General features: G+C 32.0%; 2 protein-coding genes across 4 annotated transcripts in view; both read left to right on the top strand.

The window, feature by feature from the left end:
• LOC132913464 (zwei Ig domain protein zig-8) overlaps nucleotides 1-22310 on the top strand; it is a 739765-nt gene that overhangs the window by 444439 nt on the left and 273016 nt on the right. The window lies entirely within an intron of this gene.
• LOC132913450 (maternal protein exuperantia) lies at nucleotides 12362-20971 on the top strand. 3 transcript variants are annotated; one of them, XM_060971819.1, is made up of 7 exons: nucleotides 12364-12733; nucleotides 17412-17675; nucleotides 18742-19043; nucleotides 19118-19399; nucleotides 19511-19703; nucleotides 19782-19924; nucleotides 20019-20971. In XM_060971819.1, exons 3-7 carry the CDS (start codon nucleotides 18759-18761, stop codon nucleotides 20331-20333), a joined length of 1218 nt encoding a protein of 405 aa, XP_060827802.1. In that variant the 5' UTR covers nucleotides 12364-12733; nucleotides 17412-17675; nucleotides 18742-18758; the 3' UTR covers nucleotides 20334-20971. The 3 variants fall into 3 exon arrangements, with proteins under 3 accessions (XP_060827805.1, XP_060827802.1, XP_060827804.1); XM_060971822.1 differs by lacking the exon at nucleotides 17412-17675 and having other exon boundaries at nucleotides 12362-12733; XM_060971821.1 differs by lacking the exons at nucleotides 12364-12733; nucleotides 17412-17675 and adding an exon at nucleotides 17893-18176.

Here is a 22310-nt window from a genome sequence, read left to right as displayed (position 1 = left end):
TGATTTCGATGGTTTTTGAATATGTTAAAGGAAACAACTCTTCGAACAACTTTTTTCTATGCATATAACCATCACTCTCGCTCAATTTCTGAGATATTCGCGAAAAACCTACTTTACCAGCACATTGAATTCTGTGTCTGTTTATAAATGAGAGTCGGGTGAACTTAAAGGCTCCGTGCACAACGTGCATATGCGAGGTTGCAAGAAACGTCTGTTATGAGTTTATATCTCAATTAAAAGTGAATATCATCAATGTGATTTGGATTGGGTTTGGGTTAGAATTTTCAATCCAGTCACTGCGATCATTCTATTTCATAAAACAGTACCAATTATTCATTTATCTATTATTTTTATAATTAATTTGTTATTATTTCACGTAAGCGTAACCAAAGTCAATACATTGTCAGTCAATTTTTAAGTGAATTATAACGAATATTTCGTGCTGTCTCGCATACGCAGTTGCGCTCGGGATTTTTAAACTCGCCCAGCTTTCGTTTATAAACAGAGAATAAACGGCAACCAATACTGACGCATACGCTGTTACAGACGCACTACTATAGACAGAAATACGCTGTGTGGTACCGGCAGTTTTGCGCGAATATCTCGGAAACTAAAACCGACCGACGGTTATACGTGCAAGGAAAAATTATTCAAAATGTAGAGATTCACAATATACTTAAAAATCATCGAAATCGGAGAGGACGGATCGAGATGACAACTTCTCTGACATCGGAAAATGATATTGCTTCAATTCAAATAAGCTTCGATTAAAAATAGTACTTTTGCAATTATTTCCCTTGAATTTTCGATGTTGATAATAATTTAAGGAGAATACATCGTGCAGTAAGCTATAAATTTCTCGAGTTTGAATGAAATATAGACGAATACGCGTGATTCACGAATTAACACATTTCCATAAACGCCTACATCGAACCTAAAAATAAAATACAGTCATTTTATGACGAACTGCACCTATGATATTTGAAGTAATATGAAGAAGGTTTATATCGTTCTTAATCCTAGTGTCTGACTTGAAAGAAATTTTCAATCTTTGACATCTTTTAAATTATGCTCTTTAAGTGCAATAATGTTTTTAAGTTTCTTTTGTAAATTAAATTTTTCTATTAAATGGTAGCTATTTATTCTATTATTAGCTTTAATTAAATAATTTGGACTTCATAAAAAAATTCTTGATGCTAGATATCTTACATCACTTTATATGCATCTCGTGTAAATTTCTCTCATAAAAAGTCGTCAAAATAATTATACAAACGTAGAAACAAGAATGCAACATGATATCATCAATACAAATTGCAAGTGATGTCATCTCTCTAGCATGAGTTCTACATCATGCCTCTCATTTTCTATTATCTTCTCCGCATAAAACGAGAAAAGTATTCGTCAACGTGTTTGAGTCACCGTACTTGTGATAAACAAATAAATATAATTCAATGATATTTTTAAATCTTTAGTGTAAATTTACGCGTACACTTTACTTAAAGCTACTTATTACAATAATTATTATGACTTTTATATTTTATACAAGCTGGAACCAAATTTATATGTGCTCCTTGTACCAAATTTATATTAAATGTCAGTTTATGACAAAAATAATTACACTATAGTAGCCAAACATTAAGTTAACCAATGGTCAAGAATTATCACGCAATGATGATGCATGAAAATCCTAGACTTGTAGAAGTTTCCTTTCTCTAAAGTTAATGTTGCAACAGTACCGCTTATCATCCGAAAGAAAAAAGAATTTATACATTTCAATTCCTAATAATTAGAAATTTTTCGATTTTTAGAGGAAATTTTTCGCATTACGATATAATTTATCTACTAATTACCATGTAGTTCATTGCTCATCAGCGAGTACGTGTTAGATAACTCAGTGAACATCAAAGTGCCATTCATATTTTCTCCTTTCTGCTTAATTAGATTTAATTCCGTTCGATCGTTTTAAACTCATTAACAGAACTCGGGAAAAGGAAACGCGATGTCGGGAACCAAGAGTTTTCCCGTACTTTTCTCAGACGTGGATCGCCTTTTATTGCGCTTCTTCGTTTCCTTCGAGTCTGATTTCTTCTACCTAATAACGCCAGTTCAACGTTCTTCTGTCTGGTATTTAAAAAATAAAGAACCAGTTTGTTTCATATCATACTACGAAAATGTAAATGATCGCTCAATATATATATACGTATATACTATTTTATATTTCTCCGATAAAGTTACATGTGTGCGATACGTGTTAAAATTTCATTCGCATTGTAATAAGACATGAAAATCATAATTACATTGATATTTGAAACAAAGCTGAATACAATCACTCATCACCATTATTAATTTAATTCGAAATCATTCATGACGTACATTCACAGCCTGTATAGGAAAAATTCTACTGATATTCTATAGAAAAAATTACAATAATTTTAAAGATATCATTAACGGGTATTTGTTAAGAAGTAGTAACACTGTTAATACTTTATTTTTCAGTCTCCCGGACATGAAGATGATTCGGTTTACTGAATCATACATTCTTCTGATACATATATCCACACTCTTATTAGACTGTTTCAATTTCCCAATATTTCATTCCTGAAATTAATAATCCTCTGTTACCATCAATCTCGACGAAACATATGTGATGAATAACATATTATATTTATACGAATTTAATCCGCTTTACAAACAATAGGATATAAAATATCATTATACAATATTTTATAACACGATACATAATCCGTGATTTTCAAATTTGTGTAAGGTAATAACTTACGATATTCTTTTATCCTTTAAACCACAATGATACTCTCTATAATTCGATTTATTTTCATAATTATTGATGTTTACTCCTGCTTAAATTAGCACGCATTTCTTTCATTTCTTTATAAATGTTAATTCTTAATATTCTGTCTCTTACGATTCTCCGCTAATTTTCTCGTGCGTTTCTCGCTTTGTCTCCCCATTCATATACTACTTCTATTTCTTTAATATTAAAATTTATAGTTTTCTAATTTAGAAATTATTTTCACCCTTTTTGTATATTTTATTTATCTGGGAAAAACATTTCCTTAATTTAGTAGGAAATATTCTCTAGGAATTATTCTCTAACATATGATATTCCAAAAGTAAACCAAATAATTCTACAAAAATATATCTGGGTCATTGAACTCAAGCAAATTATTCTGATGTGCCCCAGCTATCTAGCATTTAAAAGAATTAACAGCACCATCGTTCCATCTTGAACTTAACGAGGTCGAGAATTTTTTCTCACTTCGATTTCCCGGCTGAAAAGTATGAGAAGCTATTCGTGTTGTCGGCTGATTCGACGGAAAAGGTCTCGTCCAGGATCTTCGTTTCGAATTGTTTGTCTCGACAAAATGCAAATGAAGAACAATCATCGCCTTGCATAAAGACACGTTGACGTATAATTAGGTACGAAAGGACGCGTGGAAAGCAAATACTGCCTTTTCCATTATAAATTTGATACACGGAGATAGAAGATTAGAAAACGGAACTTTTCTTAAAAACTTGGACGTATATTTTATCGAGGTTCGCAGAAAAAGTCCAGGCGACCAGAATATTTCATGTTATTATGTACAATGGCGTTAATATTCAAACATAACGAAAGATTTATATATATTAACGTTATCGAGTTATTTGTTCTTTAATATTTATGTTAAAACATCTATTACATTTAGTAGAACATTTACGATAATTAATATTTACATACTAACCACATAAGGAACGTACATCTCTTATTAAACTGTTAATCGCTAGTAATTACGTCAAACAGCAAAACCAACTATTCCGAGAACAGCTGATGGATATCATATGCTAATTTAATTAAATTAATTCTTAATGCTTCAGGGATTTTTCATCGAGCAAATATTATAAATAAAGCGAATCTTATGAATAAATATTACAAATGGACACGCAATCGCCATCAATTGTCTTCTTTTTATCTTCCTATCACATAATTATTTTTTGGGACTTCTTCTACGTGCTTCTCCTTCGTTAATCGACAGAATATTTTGAAAAAAATGTCCAGTTTTTAAGCTGATATTTTCCCTGAAAAATTTCATGGACCATTCGGCAATAAGCAACAGCATTTAACAATAAGTGGAACTGGAAGAAAACAGTGAAATAAGAACATAAATTGCAATGAACAGAATTAATTACGCGAGCGGGTGGCCGCTAGTCCTAACGATCGACCACGAAAACCACAGATTTCTGGGGCGGTGTGCGGTAATTGTGCGAGTAAAATCGCATAAAATCCACGTGCTGACCAGAACCCAAGTAACGACATGTCGACAATGTGCCTGGCACAGGCTGCAGAGATAACCAGCTTGCGTGGAGGAGACCAACGTCGTTCGAAATCAGCTCCGAAACTTAACGAAAGGATACCACGATATGTCTGTACGTATTATAATTTTTCTATCGTATTTAGACGTTATGTACGTATGTACGAGGTGACACTATTTCAAGTGGTACGCGCAATTATCTCCCAAAAATTATTACTCGTTGTGTGAAAAAATGTTTTAAGCAAAGCTTAGCTTATTTCGAGTGGGGCATCTTGCGATGATCGCAAATCTTATCTAGGTGGATGTATCTTACAAATTTCAAAGTGATCCTTATTTTTTTTTTTTATGTATTTTTGCAGAATTATATGTTTTTGTGCAGATAAGTGTGTAGCCTGTTCCGTGACAAATTCATCGATCTATAATCTCTTACTTTTCAAGGTCATTCAAGATCGTTTGTTGCCTTCGACACCATCAAGTGACTTTGCTATCTCCCCTAGAACCAAGGATAACGGAACCCAAGCAATCGCTACGAACGTTCGAAGCCTCACGTTTTCAGACATCACACTCGCAATACGTTGGGACTGGTGGCCTACACACCATGCGGGTGAGGACTTAAATTTATGGTACCTTTAAGTGTTGACGCTTTCTCTTTCCCATAGCCGAAGATAACGAAGAGAAGTCCAGCGGTAATTTGCAAAAGAAAGATGTTGATTTATTGATTGTTTAAGATGTTGATTTCTACAACATTTCGAAGCAACTTCCTAAATAATTACCAATTTTTGACCATCATAAAATGTTCCTCGAAATAAAGTAAGTTTTATGAACTTCAAACATATTTTTGCATAGCGAGTATTTTAGGAGGTAATTACATGTATCACTCCAAATGGATCACATTGTATATACTACGAACTAAAAGATTAGGCACACACATGCTGCATTGTATTTCATTAACTCCATACTTAAATGCAAACTGCAAGATTTAATATTTCATTATGTTTTCATTGTGGCATCTTTTTTGGGTGGTTTTATTATTTTTTCTAAAATTTCATGAAAACTATTCAGATGTACATCTATCATAACATAAACTATTATTATCTTGGTTCCTGTATCTGAATAGTTTTCCTTTTTTCCAAAAACAAAACCTGTGACAATTTTCACAGCTTTTCGCTCACGAGCATCACACTCTATGCTCGTTCAACAAAAATTTGATGCAATCTTTTTATATCGAAAAACGCAAACCGGAAAAACAAAAACGGGCCAGACGTCATGGCTGGAAAAACATGAGATTTTGAATCGGTATTTTAAAAAGGAAAGAGAGACGCGTTGAAAACTATTTTATGCCACTCTCGTAGTTTTACTACCTATTTTTATTTTTCTCGTTTTTTATACTCTTTTTTTGTTTTTTATATACTGTTACATGATTTAAAAGAGAATTTTATTACAAATAACACTATTTCTTCTAAACTTTGTATCGAACTATTTTACATCTAAATTATTCTCCGTTTAATATGCCATTTATGAGCGCTGTATAACACATCGAAAACAAATCATTAAAAAAGGAAAACTATAGGTATATTATGATAGTACCTTTACATAAAATACTACTTATTTACTTATTCTACCACATGTACCATAAAACGTAAAAAGAAGAATCCTAAAATCAAAAACGCATAGAAATTGAATATTCAAATAGAAGTTTTTATACGAATTTAAAAGTAAAAATCTAAATGACAGTAGAAGCTACACGGTATCGAATAAAAACTACGTTTTATTTCGAACTGTAGGAGTTTAAGTGACAAACGATATAAAAAAGAGATAAAAAATAATCTTTGTATTGGAAAATTGTGTACATAAATTCCACGATTTATAATTTATTTCATTTTTTTTAGGGATATTGCAGTATAGTGTAAAATACTTAAATATAACAATGTCTAACAATCTATGTACCTATTTTATATCATATGTCAAGAGCTAATCAATCTAACACACTTTTTACCATATACATATTTCTTTCTGCCAAAATTCCTTAAAGTAGAAATTATACTATGAACTATAGAATTTATCATAGCAAATGATTAAAAGAAGCACCAATTTAAAGAGCCATGATCATCTCCATATTTAATTGAATACAACATTTTTTCAATTGCCAACTGATTAAATTTTGTTCGAAACATCTTTTTATCATACTAAGAGAAATGCTGACAGATCATGATCATCGTTACAATAAACATCCTGCATAAGCATCGAAATTGACAAACGCGCGTTTTCATCCTTCATACTTTTTATTTTCTACCTACGTAATTTATCATTCAACAATTACCACTATGTAATACATGCAATATCGCTATAACAGTTTTCCCAGAAGGTGTCTTGCTCGAACAAACAATTATGATCAGATAATAATCAGACAGAAGAAAGACGATTCGCTGTGCTAAAGTTAGGCAAGCCAAATGAACTAATATCGAACGTTAAGAGCAAGACAAGAGCCAGGGATAGAAACACCACCAGATTTTCCACCAGGTATAATATCAGTGGTCGCGTAGTCAAGTTATTCTGGTACACGCCCACACGGTACACTCTGTACATTAGAATGTATATAGCGCCACGTGCTAATTATACCAGCAAACGAGCAACACGCTGCATGCTTTGTACGAGTCGATAATACAAGCGCGTTTGTCTTTTCACGATTAAAGAGACTAAGACCGTGAACATACAAAGAGCCGTAAACGGTAAACAGCAAACGGTAAGTGGCAAAATTGGCATTTGGAGCTGTGCTCGGTACCTGACTCGATTCCAGTTGTGTTATACCTGAACGTTCGCGATAAATCAATCGGTGTCGACTGTGCGAACAGTTGCGAATGACACGAACCGGCAAGTTTGCCTCCCCATCGTGTTGATCAAAAATCGCAACTTTCTTTTAAAATCCACACCGGTCGTGAAGTGATTAAAGTTTCTGTTTGAATTGACTTGGGCCGCGCTAGGTAACTACTTTTAATTAAAAGAAAAGTAAGAACGCCTCTTGGTCCGTGAGAAGGGAAGGCGGGAGAAGGGTTCTTCATTGTTGCACGCTGATCGCTGTTCAACAAGAATGGAACTCGGGGAAATTCCTTCTTTCATTTGATCAAGGATTACGACGCTACTTGTGTCCAATTTTTAATATTGAGAGATAAAACTATTTAATTTGTTAGATTGATCGATAGTTATAGAAATTATTATTAATGATCGTTAGAAAGAATGAATCAGGAAAGCCGATCGATAGATAATTTTCATAATTGACTTTATAGATTGTTAACTAATTCTCATTCTAATGTTCTCGTATTTCGTTATTCTCATTCTCTCATATCTCTTTCGTTCTCATATGTCGTGTAAAAACTGTATTGTTAATCACGATTGATAATCAAATATTTCAATATTAATTGTCGGTTATTAATTGCACTGAACAATTCCAACACTGTTTTTGGAATGTGATTTTCCTGCTCTTACGCATACATGGGAAACCGAAATTTTGTACAATACGCACGATAACAGAATTGATGGTATGATAAAGAGAAAAGGTAATTACTTGTGCAGATATAAATCGAAAATGTGGGGCGACAATTTTTGCAGAAGATTGGCTGAAAGTTTGAATAGTCCACCTACACATTTTCGTTGTCGAATATATCTTTTCGTAATTCGGTATTTCTATTTAAAAAGGTTCATAAAAATTCAAACTTAATTCACTTCCTACGCAACCGTATTTTATGCACAAAAGTAGAGGCAGACAGACAGAATGATTTTATCGTTTCAACGAAGCTTCGTAAAAATCGCGAGCGCATTCAATTAAATTTATTTCGTAATTCTCAACGTAGACATACACAAGTTGGATTACAAATTGTACGACGTTTCTTCGGTGCAAACGTAAATTTATATCTGTATGTCATTACTATGCAACTCGAGGCACATGAAATGTATCAAGTATACGATTAATGGGACCGTTTTAATGTCGCTAAAAGCACCAATTTGTTTCCAGAATTAGAATGCATTTACAAAGGAAATGCATTGCCGCTGCTATTTACCTGATAACTCTGTTACACAATGTGTCTTCATATCGTATTTCGGTATTCATTTATTACACATCATGAAACGTAATCGTTTTTGTAATTTTGCCAACTTAAATATGTATGTAATATATGTCTCGTGATTGTTTTCGCGGTACACGAATCTAGGTATCAACGCAACAGCCGTAACATTATTTTCGATACATTTGCTACGCGATATTATCGCCATTATTAGTTATTATTATTTAAATCGTTCATTTTCATGCGAATTTACCACTCGCCATTCATGAACGTTAATGTATACTTCTGGAAATGTTTCCAACATTATAACTACCTGTTATCGTTTCATTATGGAAATTTTACAACTATCGCGTCAGCAATCAACGATTTCATAGGTGTTTCTAAGATTTTTAATTGCATTTTAAATATCATGCACCGTAATAATTGCATTTCACTGTTAGTGACTCGGGTAACTCTAGGCTTCGAAGCCTAGAAGATTTATTATCTTCTCAAACTCTGTTATGTTCAATTCTCCTTGTTGTAAAAGCTGACATTATATAATTACCTACGTGATAAATCTGTAACAAATAATCTGTGATATCGCTATATGATTTTTTAATGCGATTTTAATTATAATTTGTAACATTGTTTGCGTAGCTTATGATTATTTCATTAGATTTATGACAATTTAAATAAATGTCCATTCTATTATTAAAAGCTTATTTCGTAAAAGTTGCGAAAATTACAGTGGCGCGATTTCAATAGTTAATTTATTTTCTTAACGTATCAGAGCAGTTTATCGATATAAGAAGTGACAAAACAGAATTGACCTTTACTTACGTTTACGCGCAGATAAATAATGACTCAATAAATATTGCAATAGAAGAAAATCGATATTTCTTTCTGAAGAACATGAGATAATCTATTTAAACGAAACAACTTGCAAGAATGTTTGAAATTCTAAAACACGATAAAGGCGAATCAGATTATTCTTTTACAAATTTCCGGTTTTCTATACATATAATATACGTATAAATATATGCTTTTTTAAATGTCAGATACTACTTTCATGTGTAACATGTCATAAGAAATATCTCGTAAAGCGCAGGAAAAGTAACGCCCTTATCAATTATCCAACTCGTATCATTATTAAACGTACACGATAAATGCGTGTGTAAACCACAAACGTCAGTCACATAATTATTGCGTTACAAAACAACATATTCTATTAAAAAATAACAAGTAGTCGGCGAAACGATGAGGTTCGAAAAATACGATAATTTTGTCGCAAATATATTTCTGTAACATTTTTGAACTTAAAAAAGAAATGTACGGGATTACCCACTTATTAAATAACAAGGTCGTATTATATAATTACCAGATAAACCCTTGCATGTTTATGCTTTATTTATAAGTCTGGCTATCGTGTAGATAATTTAAATAACATATTACTGCATATTTCATGTTTGTAGGCAAACGTTCGATGCATTTTAAGAAATTAGATAGAAAAATAGGATATACGATTATCATGTTAAGAGATAAGATTTTTCTTATCTATTGGATTAGCTTTGGATTGCGTTTATTTGATTAATATCTGACTGATTTTCAGTGTATCAGTCAGTCATTTAATACTAAGAATTTATTGGGTCGCTCGGAAAGTTCATCCCGATTTGCATTTCGATTCGATATACATTTATTGAATTATATAGGTGCCATTTTGTTCCACAAACCTTTCTCCATCTTTCACGTAACCTGAATATTCCATCCTCTCTTTCAGGTTTTTCGGCGAAAAACTTTTCAATATGATCTTTCATGTCGACCAAATTCCTTAAAGATCAGAACGAACTTTCCGGACGACCCAGTAAGAATCATATTACGAAAATAGTTACGGTTCACTTAATATCTAACTATTCGAAATAAGTAACTATTAAAATAATAGGTAACTTATTCGAACAGTATCCAGGAATAAAATTGGTATTAGGTAAATAATAACCGTAATTATATTAATAAATGTGTTCCACGAGCACTCTCTCCAAATAGAAAAAGTTCGATGCACACAACACGCGACGCGATTTTATCGCTTCATTACAATTCTGGAAGTTGCATGCTTATCACACAATACGTAATACCGTTCACAAATTCTATTATCGCGTTCAATAATGTATATCACGTCGTGAAGTTTCTATTCGCAAGCAACAACTGTATAATTTATCAAACTTCTGATACACAAGAAACCGTTAAATATGTAGATAGTACGACCGAAGACAGAAACTTCGTCTTACTGATTTCATTTATCTTCGTTTTTTATTTATTACGAACAATTAAACCAATAAAAATGCAAACAACCTTCCTCCACATAAAACAGAGTTTATTGAGAGTGTATTGAATAAAGGGACGCAATATCGTTCGCCGTTCACTTTCAATATATTCCTTTTTTCCTCTTCACGTGTTTAATCTGTCAACGTGATAGAAAATCCCTGTATTGATAGGAAGAAAAACTCAAGTGCTATAGAAAATTTTTCTTAAAAATATAGAAAATATATAAAGCTGATATTATTCGTAGATATAAATGTGTTTTCAATCTTCCTATTTTATAATTGTACATTGAAAAGAAATTTATATGTTTCGATATAGTAAACCGAACAGGTTGTTGTGTGAGTCAGACTTTAAATTTATTCAGAAATTCAAATAAATAGTGCCCCAAATAATTATTACTTACGCACAATTTTCTCTATTGTTTGTATCATACTGTTTTATTAAATTGCAAAATGTATCTACTCAAAATCTGGATATAATTTTTTAATTCTCTTCAGTTTTAAATGTTTGTGTCGAACGTATTTTATTTTTCAGGATATAAATTTAGATCAATTACGTACATCCCCTTATCACAATTTCATGAAAAGTTTTGGAATGAAACATACTGATTGCCATTTACTATGTAAAAAAAGAAATGTTTTTATCCATTAATACTGACTTTTACCAGGCCATAATAATAGACTTCCTCCATAAATTATAATGTCATGAAAAGTTCTAATTATATGAATTCAGTTCCTCGTATGTAATGTGTTCTTATTAAACGTATTTTATCTGTATACTCGGAACGTTATTAACTTTACAAATTTTTAATTTTAGCTGCTTTTTATCACTTTGTATCACTTTTTCTAATTAACCGCTTTCACGCGAGAAGTAAAACTATACATACCAAGACTAAATAAACAAAGATTTTATCTAAACTGGAAATCATACTACATCATCTGCCAACATTTTCCTCATTAACCAACTAAAATGCTTGTTACACCTGATTTTCATATAAATTATATTATTTTTTATATTAATCTATCTCGATATCTTAACGCGCTATAAAATATTTCTTAATAAGTAAATAGAGAAATGTAATCACATGTAACTCTTGTCGTAATTGTACTTAATATTTTTAGTGTCATTTTTGCTAATTTTATATTAATTAAAAAGAAATCTTTGTCTAAAATTTACAGAGCTTAAGAGACTTTTCATTATATACTATTAATAATCAAAAATATTTCCATCATTTATAATCATTGTTTGTTCGTAACCAGAACAACTAAAAATTAATATTTTTAATCATTCAGGATCCCTTTAATATTTAGTCAAGATCATAGTCTTTTATTTAAACAAAAATTGACTTTATCTCAGTGAGTTCCATAAAAATGTTAAAAATAGCTGTTAATTCTGGATCCTGGCTCAAATACATTTGTGAGTCATTGTACTCCATCATAACACCGCGAAACTTCAAAAGCCCGTGCCAATAGCCAAGAACGTCCGTATCCTATGTTGTCGCGCATCAAGAACCGCGGTTGCACGCAATGCGCGAGCGATGCAACTTTATCACCTGCTCGTTGCAAATCGCTCGTATATCAGACACGTTGCAGGTACGTGCAAATCTCACGATATCTTACGACGCGATGCGTCGTTATCAGCGAAAGCGTGCGGCTATCGAGTCGAATACGAGCGAAGTCGATCGTTCGCGATACGAGTGGAGCCCATCGTTGCATCGCATCGGGTGGAAAAAGCTGGTAAAACAAAAGAGTAACGAAGGATAACGCGTGGAAATGAGATAAAGATAAAGATAATGCTAGGGAGCCAAAAACGAAGGGAGACAATAGACTGTCGGAATCTGTGCGTCGAGTCAACGGTCTTTTGTCTGCGTTTCACGGCGTTCACTAAGGCGTCACGGTGAACAGAAAGAATTGAGATCCAGGAGAAAAGTGTCACGTACGCGGCAACCGCGGCGAAGAATCGTTTTTTAACGACCGATCATCGAAGTCCATCCATTGAAAGAAAGAGTAATCAAGATCCAACGCTGTAACAGCTTACTCCACAGCGGAATTCGTGGCGGAATCGTTCTGTATTGTAAGTCTTTCCATTTATTCGGAATCTCTTTTACCGATCCTTTAGATTGTATGATTAAATTAAACGTTGACGTGAGTTACGTTCGTTTGGCTTGGAGAATTGATCAAGTGATAAAATCGTCGCGGAAGAAGAGGTAACCGGTTTCGAATTAATTTTGAACGTGCGATTTCTGATAATTCGTGATGCGTTATTCAACGATGGATGTTTGTGCTAATTTAAATTTATAGAAATATAAGAAGTGGAATCTAAATAGAGGTTTGTTTCACCATATGATTGTTGTAAAATGTATTTTATATATATATATATATTTTTTTATATATTGAATGCACTCTCCTTCTTATGTATATTTGTGTTATCATTAATCGATTACTATTCAATTTCCAGACTGTACGTTATACCATGTTTGTGGATTACGTATTTAATGTTGAAATACGTACACATATTCTTTCAATAATTTTATAATAATTCCACGTACTACATAGATAATTAAATATTTTTCCAATAATTTTCTTCTATTAAGTAGTTGAAACATCGAAAGAATGCATAATATTATTGCTCATATAACATTAACGTCATAAATGATCGTTAATCTAAAAACGTAGAAATGGAAATATTCAATTAAGGAGCCTTTGAAATCGTATCTCTGGTGCTCTCAATGGAACTGCATAATTTAACAACATTTATGTATTATATTTGATATTCCCTTTTACCATTAACATTTAAAATTACTTGTATAGGTTATCATCATGCTGTTATCATTCGTTTCTTTGATATAAGGTGGAATTATTCTAATCATAATACATTCTGTGTAAAAAGTAAATTAGGCATAAAATATTTGATTATAGTTGAGACAAAAAATTCCTTCGTTATAATTTCATGCGATACGTACGTAGTTACAGAACACGTGAACTTCCAACGAGTTACACAAGCCAGTATGTAATGCAGCACAAGGGTGAATGAATTTCACAACTGTCGGATATGAATGAGCATCTCATGCGTTCCATGTGAATGACAAGTACAGAAGGGATTGAATGGTTGTTTATGGTTGAAATTCGGTTTTATGCAAAATGTACATCTAAATGAGCTCTAGAAACGTACATGGTGCTCTTAGAATGAGAAGATAATCTCGAGTAAACGATGTTGACATGTCCGTGATATATCTGCATGGTAGTTTTTATATTATATTTTTCTAATATATTATCACATAATGGAAAAGACTAATTAATCCATCAGAATCAAAAATTCAATAAATGAGTGGCATTTAAAGCGAAAAGCGTCCACCTTGACAAAATGAAATTAACTTCAAATGATAAAATAAAGATGTGAACAATCGTTGATGAAACTCGACATAAATTAAATTCGTTTTAATACTCGTTAAAAAAGTAACGTCAAAAGGATTTGTTTGTAACAGTACATCATTCTGTATTTAATATCGTTAATAATTCCTCGTTCGCGAAGGAATACCTCGTGAACTAATTTTTACGCCATGAACGAGATATCTCGCATCTTAATAAAAAGGCGTGCAAGATATATCTCGTCCATAACGTCACATCATATGAACAACATTGCGTCATGAAATATCTGATCGATAGGTGAAAATTATTTTTATCTTCGAATGCAAGATTAAAACTATTATATGAATCAATATCATACGTATCGAAAGTACAAAAATGTATTCAGTTCAATACGATCGCTCGTAAAACATATAGAATTGACAAGATTAAATATATTTTATCGTGAAAATTCGCAGCTTTTATCATATCCATTTCGTATTTTCTTTTTACTATCTACCTATATTTATTTTACGTATATGTAGACTAGATTAGAACCAATGATTCGTCAACAATATTAAATGAAAAGAAATTTTTCTCCAATTTTTAAAACGATTCTTAACTCAGGATTCTCGCATTAATTGATCCCTTTTCTGCGTTTATCTCTCGTACTATGTTTGCTGATGGCACTATTACATCTGTAGGTGATAGACTGAATATTAACGAAGAGCAAACCTGTAAATCTAGAATTCGTTTTCCGATATTCTCCATCTACAGCCATTTTCCATACTGAATTCTGATGCGTCGTTTATCTTGATAGTTGTGATCTATTTAATCTTCGAAATTCTTAAGTAAAAGATCTATTTGACCGGAAACTTCAACTGTATGCCGTTTTAATTTATCCGAATGATCGTACTTAATAAAGAACTGCAAGTTTCTCAGCAGTTAACCCTTTCAATCTCGACAGAAACGTACCTATGTACATACACACGTCGAGTTTCATTTCCCTTTGCCATTTTTTAATTTCAATGAAATACTCTACTTTTTTTTTCTACCAGTCGGGAGTAGAAAATGCACCGCTAGAGATACAGAGAGATGATCGATTTTACCATGTTTGCCGAAGCTAGGTTGAATACTAATCAACCTATCAAGGTGTTTCAATATTCCCTCGCCAACCTCCTTCTCCCTTTTTTTGCTGCCGAAATCCACTTGAAAAGCAATCGTGATATTTGAACACGATGTTCATTATACCAAGTGAAGCGCTTCAGAAAAATCATCGACTTCGCTAAGACGCAATTTCTGTCGTTGCCATTTTTTTCCCGTCGATATCTTGTTATTTCTCTCTCAAAAATATTCACATCACATCGACTACACTTAACGTATCTTCATTATCAACGACGATTACTACGAGGATGAATGATTCCTCTTTCACCACGTTTCATTCAAATTTTATAGTATCAACATTTCCTATCAGAGAGCAGATATGAAACTGTCGAACACATGCACAAATAGCGAAACCAGACTTGAATATTAACCAATACCGCTGACGCGAAATGCTCCAAGCGCGTTTTAATATTTTTTACTATTTACATGGGATTTTGCTTTGCCATATATTGTAAAAAGTGAACGTGACGGCTGAGAGAAAGCTTTCAGCCGTAGTCGAAACTACAACAGATTAGTTTTATTTTACGTTGAAATTCGTGAACTTCAGGGGCTTTTTTATTTTATTTTAATTTCGATGTTTAATTGATTATTGTATTTTTCGTATCTCATTTGTGACACCTTGTTCACGTTCTACTACATGATTAATCATTTTAACTTGTACGTCATCATTGATATTTCTTTCACGATTATAAACTTTCAGGATAATAATATATCGAAATGAAATTATTTTAACTTTTGTAGTGATGTACAAAGATATTGTTCGCACAAAAATGTTTCAAAAGTCATTGTATTTTTACCATAGCAAAATAGAATACATTCAACCAACAGTCCAATTAAAAATCTGCAAAAATAATTGAAAACTATCGTAATCAATCATACCTACATCGTGGATTTATGTTGTAGATTTATCAACAATAATGATATAAATCATAAATAAAAAAGGCTAAATAATTTATGCATAGTAAATCTATGATACACGATGATTTATTACAAACAATTACGAAAATGAAAAAAACATGAATAATTAATACATTCTAAATTTATCATAAACGAAGATGAGCATAAATTTGCTAGACATGATCTTACTCGAACATCTTAAAAAAGTTTCATAGATGGTACATTTGTTAGCTACAAGAAAGAAATGATAATAAATAATAGTAATATTACGTTTATTGTGCATGTTGTGGTGTATGCATTAATCTAGTGACGGTAATTACTGCCCTAGACAATTATTCTTATGATATTATACGGAAACATGTATCATGAAGGTGCATTATAATGGGAATTTAGTCGTAGAAAAAAATTCAATAGAGTGATAGTTGGTCGTGCGCAATTCGCCTTCCAATTTTCTCACGTTTAAACACCGCGGAGAATTCGATAAATTCGGAACAACCAGCACGGGAGAAATTCCGCGGATAAATGAAAGACAAAAACGAGCCGTGGCGAACGGATGACCCAGTTGAAACAATTTATCAGTGCTACAAAGCGTGCGGCCCGCTCTAAAAAAGGATAAATAACAGATAACGAGAGATAAGCTGCAGGCCAATTTATCGCTACCGTCAACAATTTTCCCAGAGTGCAACGTGCAAATGGAACTTTATGCAGAGGCGTCGTAACAGCCGCATAAATAAGAAGTACGATTCACGCCGACTCGTGCTAATAAATTTTACTTACAAACCAGTTTTTAACGATTCATCTCATCGAGAACGATACCGATATGCGAAAACGTGAATTTCTTTTTACGCTCGACCGTCCGTTATACAGTCACTTTCATGTTAAATACCTATGACACACGTATATCTTTAGAACACGTCGCTATGCAACACACTTTCGATTTGTTTCAACCAGTGTCTATCTGCCAATCTCAACTAGAAAATAATGTAATTGAATGTGGATCAAGTTATTTATTTCACTGATGGTTCTCATACAGGTATCTAACTATTTAAGCATCGAGTCACGAAAAATTAATGTTCGTACCGTTTAATCGCCGTTTTTCATTTCGAACACGTTCAATATCTTATTATAGAACGAATATCAAATCGATTATTGTTCGTGGAATCTCACCTTTATTATTCTACATGCACGTGAGATACTTTCAATCGAACATTTCCTAGTTTCGTTTGCAATGTTCACCAACTGTTATAGTGCTAAAGTTAGATTAAAAAGTAACGCTACTACTGTATTGAAATACGAGAAACAAATATGTACACAACTGTTTCAATTTGATTCACGTACTGTTTTAGCAAATCTACTAGAACTTCAACTTCAATTGGCAGCTCTCCTTCACCTAATAGTGACATTAGAACCACGTGACTTAAGAACGAGTACGCAGGCGCAGATGATCGAGCAGGCGGTTTACTGCCAATTTCGCACGTGTGTTCAAATGAATTTAGTTGCGTTCCAGTAGTTTCCAGTATCTACAAAGGATTTATAGTACTGCCATCAGTTTCGGTGATCGTATCAAGAAACTCGGTGAATAATACGGAACTGCGAAACCACGTGAATCGGTGAGCGAATGTAACGAATCTAACGTTGAGTTAATGGAAACTAAATCGAAATCGAGGCTATACATGAATCGCAATCGACCCACGTGTGATGAGAATATCTGTTTTACATACGTGACACGATTCGCCGCGAGCTGATATGTAATGCGTGTTGCATAGACGTCACGGAATCGCAAAAATCCATGTAACATTCAGTTTCCTTAGTGGTAGATATACCTGTCGCGAAACAAGATAGCAACTGTGTTAGATCGTCATTTTTTTTTTTACATCGTTGTTGATGGTGGCATATCACTCGTTTTGATAAATTTCTTGTTCCCAAGATTAATATTAATAAGTTTGTTAAACGTGAGACTGCGTGTGTTTCATTATTTCCGATAAATATTTCCGTCGCCTTGTTCTTGGCACAGAACTTCTTTACACAAACGCCTCTGGATAAGAAAAATTGCTGCATGCGATAGGAGATTATTTTTATTTGATAAATAATTTGTAAGTCTGTCGTAGAAGGTAAGATATTATTGGATGTATTCTAAGCCATTAATCTTTTGTTCTGAAGTATTTGTGTACTGTATTGAATTTCAAGGTCGACCTTGCCGATACCATGTATAATCTTCTACTCTACGCACGTACCAAAATATCTCGCCCTTGTACAAAAACTGAGCGTTCGTTTCAAACATTTGTTAAAAGAAATCTTCGGAGACTCATAATTTCTACGCAAATTTATACATTTTTTTTATTTTTTTGAAATTTATATATTTTTAAATGATAAAATTTCTATGTTGAAGATATTATAATGTAAATAATATATATAAATTCATTGAGAATGAAAAATTAAAAAATTATTTAATCCTTATTATTATGTGTGATGTATATTGATATTATAATGTATATGAATCGAATTGTGTTTTTTTTATTAATATTCATTCATTATTATCTAACATTGAATTTGATTAATAAAATTAACGTTAATGGACTATTTTTATATTGATCTATTGAGAATATTAATATGAAATATTATTATTTTAAATATTCTGTTTTGTGTAAATAGAAAACTATATTATATTTTTTGCAGATTATTAGTTTAAGAAGATGGTGTCGTCAACAATAATGGAAAATGGGAAATCCATCCCATCAAGGAAATCTACTACGGGTATTGGCCCAGGCAACTATCGTTTAGTTGGTTGGGATATGGATACTACAGGCAAAAAAGTTATAGATGAAATATGCCAAATAGCTGGGTATACACCTAGTTCTTCATATTCACAATATGTAATGCCATATAAAGATCTTAATCCTCCAGCTATAAAAAGGCATAATATGAAGATAGTAACTATTGGCAAGTTTCGTGTACTTAAAGATAGTACAACTAATAAGGTAAAAAATTTCATTAATATCAAAAAATTAGTATTTAATTTGTATTTGATATTAAACTTTATATTCTTTTACAGGCATTAAAAACTAAAAGTGAAGTGTCTGCATTAACAGACTTTCTAACATGGCTTTCCTCTATAAGAGGAGACGCAGTAGATGGTATCATATTAGTTTATCATGAACCACGTAAAGTTATTCCTGCTATGTTAATTGAATCTTTAAAGAAATATAATCTTCTGGAAAAATTTAAAGAAATTGTGAAAGGATTTGCAAATGGGTTTAATGTCGCAGAAGTAAAATGTGCAAACACAGTTCGTGCATATACTCTTAGGACATTATCTCAAAGTTTATTTAATCGAGTAAGCAACATCTGTTTTATAGAATGTGTAATTATAATACATCAATGATAAGTTTTAATAATAATATAAAATCGTTATAATAATTTTAATATGAAATTGTTATTATTTAAGGAAAATCAGTTAAATAATGCAAGAGACAGAGCATGTTTGGCTTTACAAATAGTACAACACTTGAGTTCACTAGAAGTTACAAAAGGAAATGAAACAGATGGTAGTGGTGATAGTGATAGTGCCATGAAAAATACTGTTGATTTCATTAGAGAATTTGTTCAGCCAGTAGAAATGGAAGAACAAGAATATGCAGGTATATAAAATAAATTAAAATTTAAATGTTTAAATATTGATTAGAAAAAATTCTATTATATAGTATTATGTATTTCAGAATTAAAAATAGTATTTGAACGTCAAAATACTTTAAGACCTATTTTTGGGGCCCTATTCCGTGTGAATCGTCGAGAACGGCAACATGCTAGTCCTTTACGTCGATTGCTCGCCGAAGCAGGCATAGAATATTCTCAATTACAAGTTTGTATAATTCAAATAAAATATTTATATCTATAGAATTGTATTTTGAAAACTAATGAAACTAATAAAATTACTGTTTTAACTTGTGTTACAGGAAGCATGGAATAATGGAAAGAAAGAAGGTTTAGAAAAATTAATTAAAGAAAAATTAACTTCAACTGAAGAAAAGAAAATCGAAGATTTATTGATCGTCCTTGAAGATCATTTCGATCCTAATAAGAAACCCAAATTAAGAATATCAAGAGAAAAGAATCAGATAAAGATGGAAAACTCTATGATTAATGAGGATAAAGAAAATAATAACAAATGTGATTCAAGTATCGGAAGTCCGGATACCACTACTCCTAATTCACCGCTTAAAATTAAATCCGAATCTTCTGAGAGTAGTACAATTATAGCAGAGGAATAAGAACTAAACAGTTCACTTCTTTTCTTCAGTGCCTTTTAACTAATTATAAGATCAATATTGTTATCAGTAACTGAGTTTATAACCATTCCGTTCATTCTTATCATAACGTTATTCTAGTGTGATAAAGTATGAGTGTTATTTGTTGCAGTATTGTATTTAAGTTTTTATTTTCGTTATAACAGAGTATATATTGTATCCTTGAAGGATATGAAACTCGACTTATTGCTAGTTAACAAAAACATGTACAAATAACACATTAATTATTTTTTTAGTTTATGATAAAGGAATATTTAATGTTCGTTTTTTTAACGGTTAATTTTATGCTCATTGATTTTTATTTAATCGGATTAACGTTTAACGTTGTAACAAGTGATTGTTTAGAGACTGTCGATATAGAAATATATTCGGACGCTAAAGATTTTTGTTTTTCATCATTCTGAGATTACCATAAAATATTCTTTTTTTTTACTTAATGTTAGTAAGATTTACGTATAGAGTACAGATAGTAATATTTGAAGAAAGATATAATATATTTTTGTACGCCAAAAGTTTAATAAAATGAATCATGCATCATGATGTTGCATTTAAAAGTTAAATTTTGTTGTACTAAACAATTAAATAAAAACTTTAAATTACAACTTCTTATTTCGATCATTAACACAAACTTACGGTATTTTATTTTTACTCGTCTCTTTTTTTCATCTCCTTTTTTATGAGTATTACAAAGTCTTAATTTACAAATAATTAAACGTATCACGCAATATCGTTCTATGTTCCGAAACGACGGTAACGGCATGTTTAAAGGAAAAACAAGAAAAGACTCCAGCGTGACTTCTCTCTGTTATAAAGCGCATCTCGAATCGGTGCAACCATCGAGATAAAGTCAGAAATGAATTAAATATATGAATGCCTATGCAGTGGAGCGTTGTATCCGCTTATGGGGTTCCATAAAGCATGCCAAACGCCTCGAAGCGTAAACAAGCCGGTGCACCGCGAAAAAATTAGAGAAATATTTACTTGCTAAGAAAGGTATCGACGTAAACCCCTTTAGTACTAGGCAAGACTTAACTGTTCGATAAAACTTTACGAAACGTACTTGTCACATTCATCAGAGATTTCTAACTGACCGACAGAACACGTAATACAAAGGATATTTCTTATAATTTTATTTCGATCCACTAAACTATGACATAGCATATCAAAGTTTTATCTGAGAATGAATTATCTCTCCATCATTAGCTCTATATAAAAGATTTCTAACTTACAAATGGTATTGATATATGATTAATTAAAATTTAAATGAATGCAGAAGATGACAACAGTATTTAAAAAAAACATGGGTCTACCAATATTTCAATAACTATTTGCGTGTATTTTTAGCCATCGGACACTCAACTTGGCCTTATTAATTTCTTTTCATGGACGACGAACCATAAAGCACAAAATACACTTACTGCATCGCCATTACTGTAACAGGCAGCGAAAAGGAAATTGCTGTTACTGGAAGGCTCGTTAATTGAGCGCCTGTAACCGTACGAAAGTATAGCGATAATAAATAATCTGGTGATAGTGGTGTTTGTTAAATCTTTTGTTGTATAAGATCGGAATGTTAATGAGATAAGAGATCAAGAAATAAATTGGATTGCTTGATATAATAAATATCAATATCCAGTATTAATAAGCGTGGAATGCTAGTTTTTGGTGTTCTCGATACATTAATTTTGCTTTATAATAATTTTGCAATATCTATCATAAATCAATATACGTAGCTAAAAATATAGGAGAAAGATTTGATGTAAATAGCATATTTTAATATATTATACGATGTTTATCTGACATTTCCTTCATGTGTTAAACACATGAAACATGCGTTGAAATTGAAATGAGAAAATAAAGTTTTTTCTTCCACGTACATTTTAAAATAAACAGAAATGGAGACATTTTCATTAAAAATTCCAATATTAAGTTCCATAAATA

This window comes from Bombus pascuorum, chromosome 13 (genome assembly GCF_905332965.1).
Source record: "Bombus pascuorum chromosome 13, iyBomPasc1.1, whole genome shotgun sequence".
Taxonomy (NCBI): domain Eukaryota; kingdom Metazoa; phylum Arthropoda; class Insecta; order Hymenoptera; family Apidae; genus Bombus; species Bombus pascuorum.
Note: the sequence above shows the minus strand (reverse complement) of the source record. Positions and strands in the feature narration are given on the sequence as shown.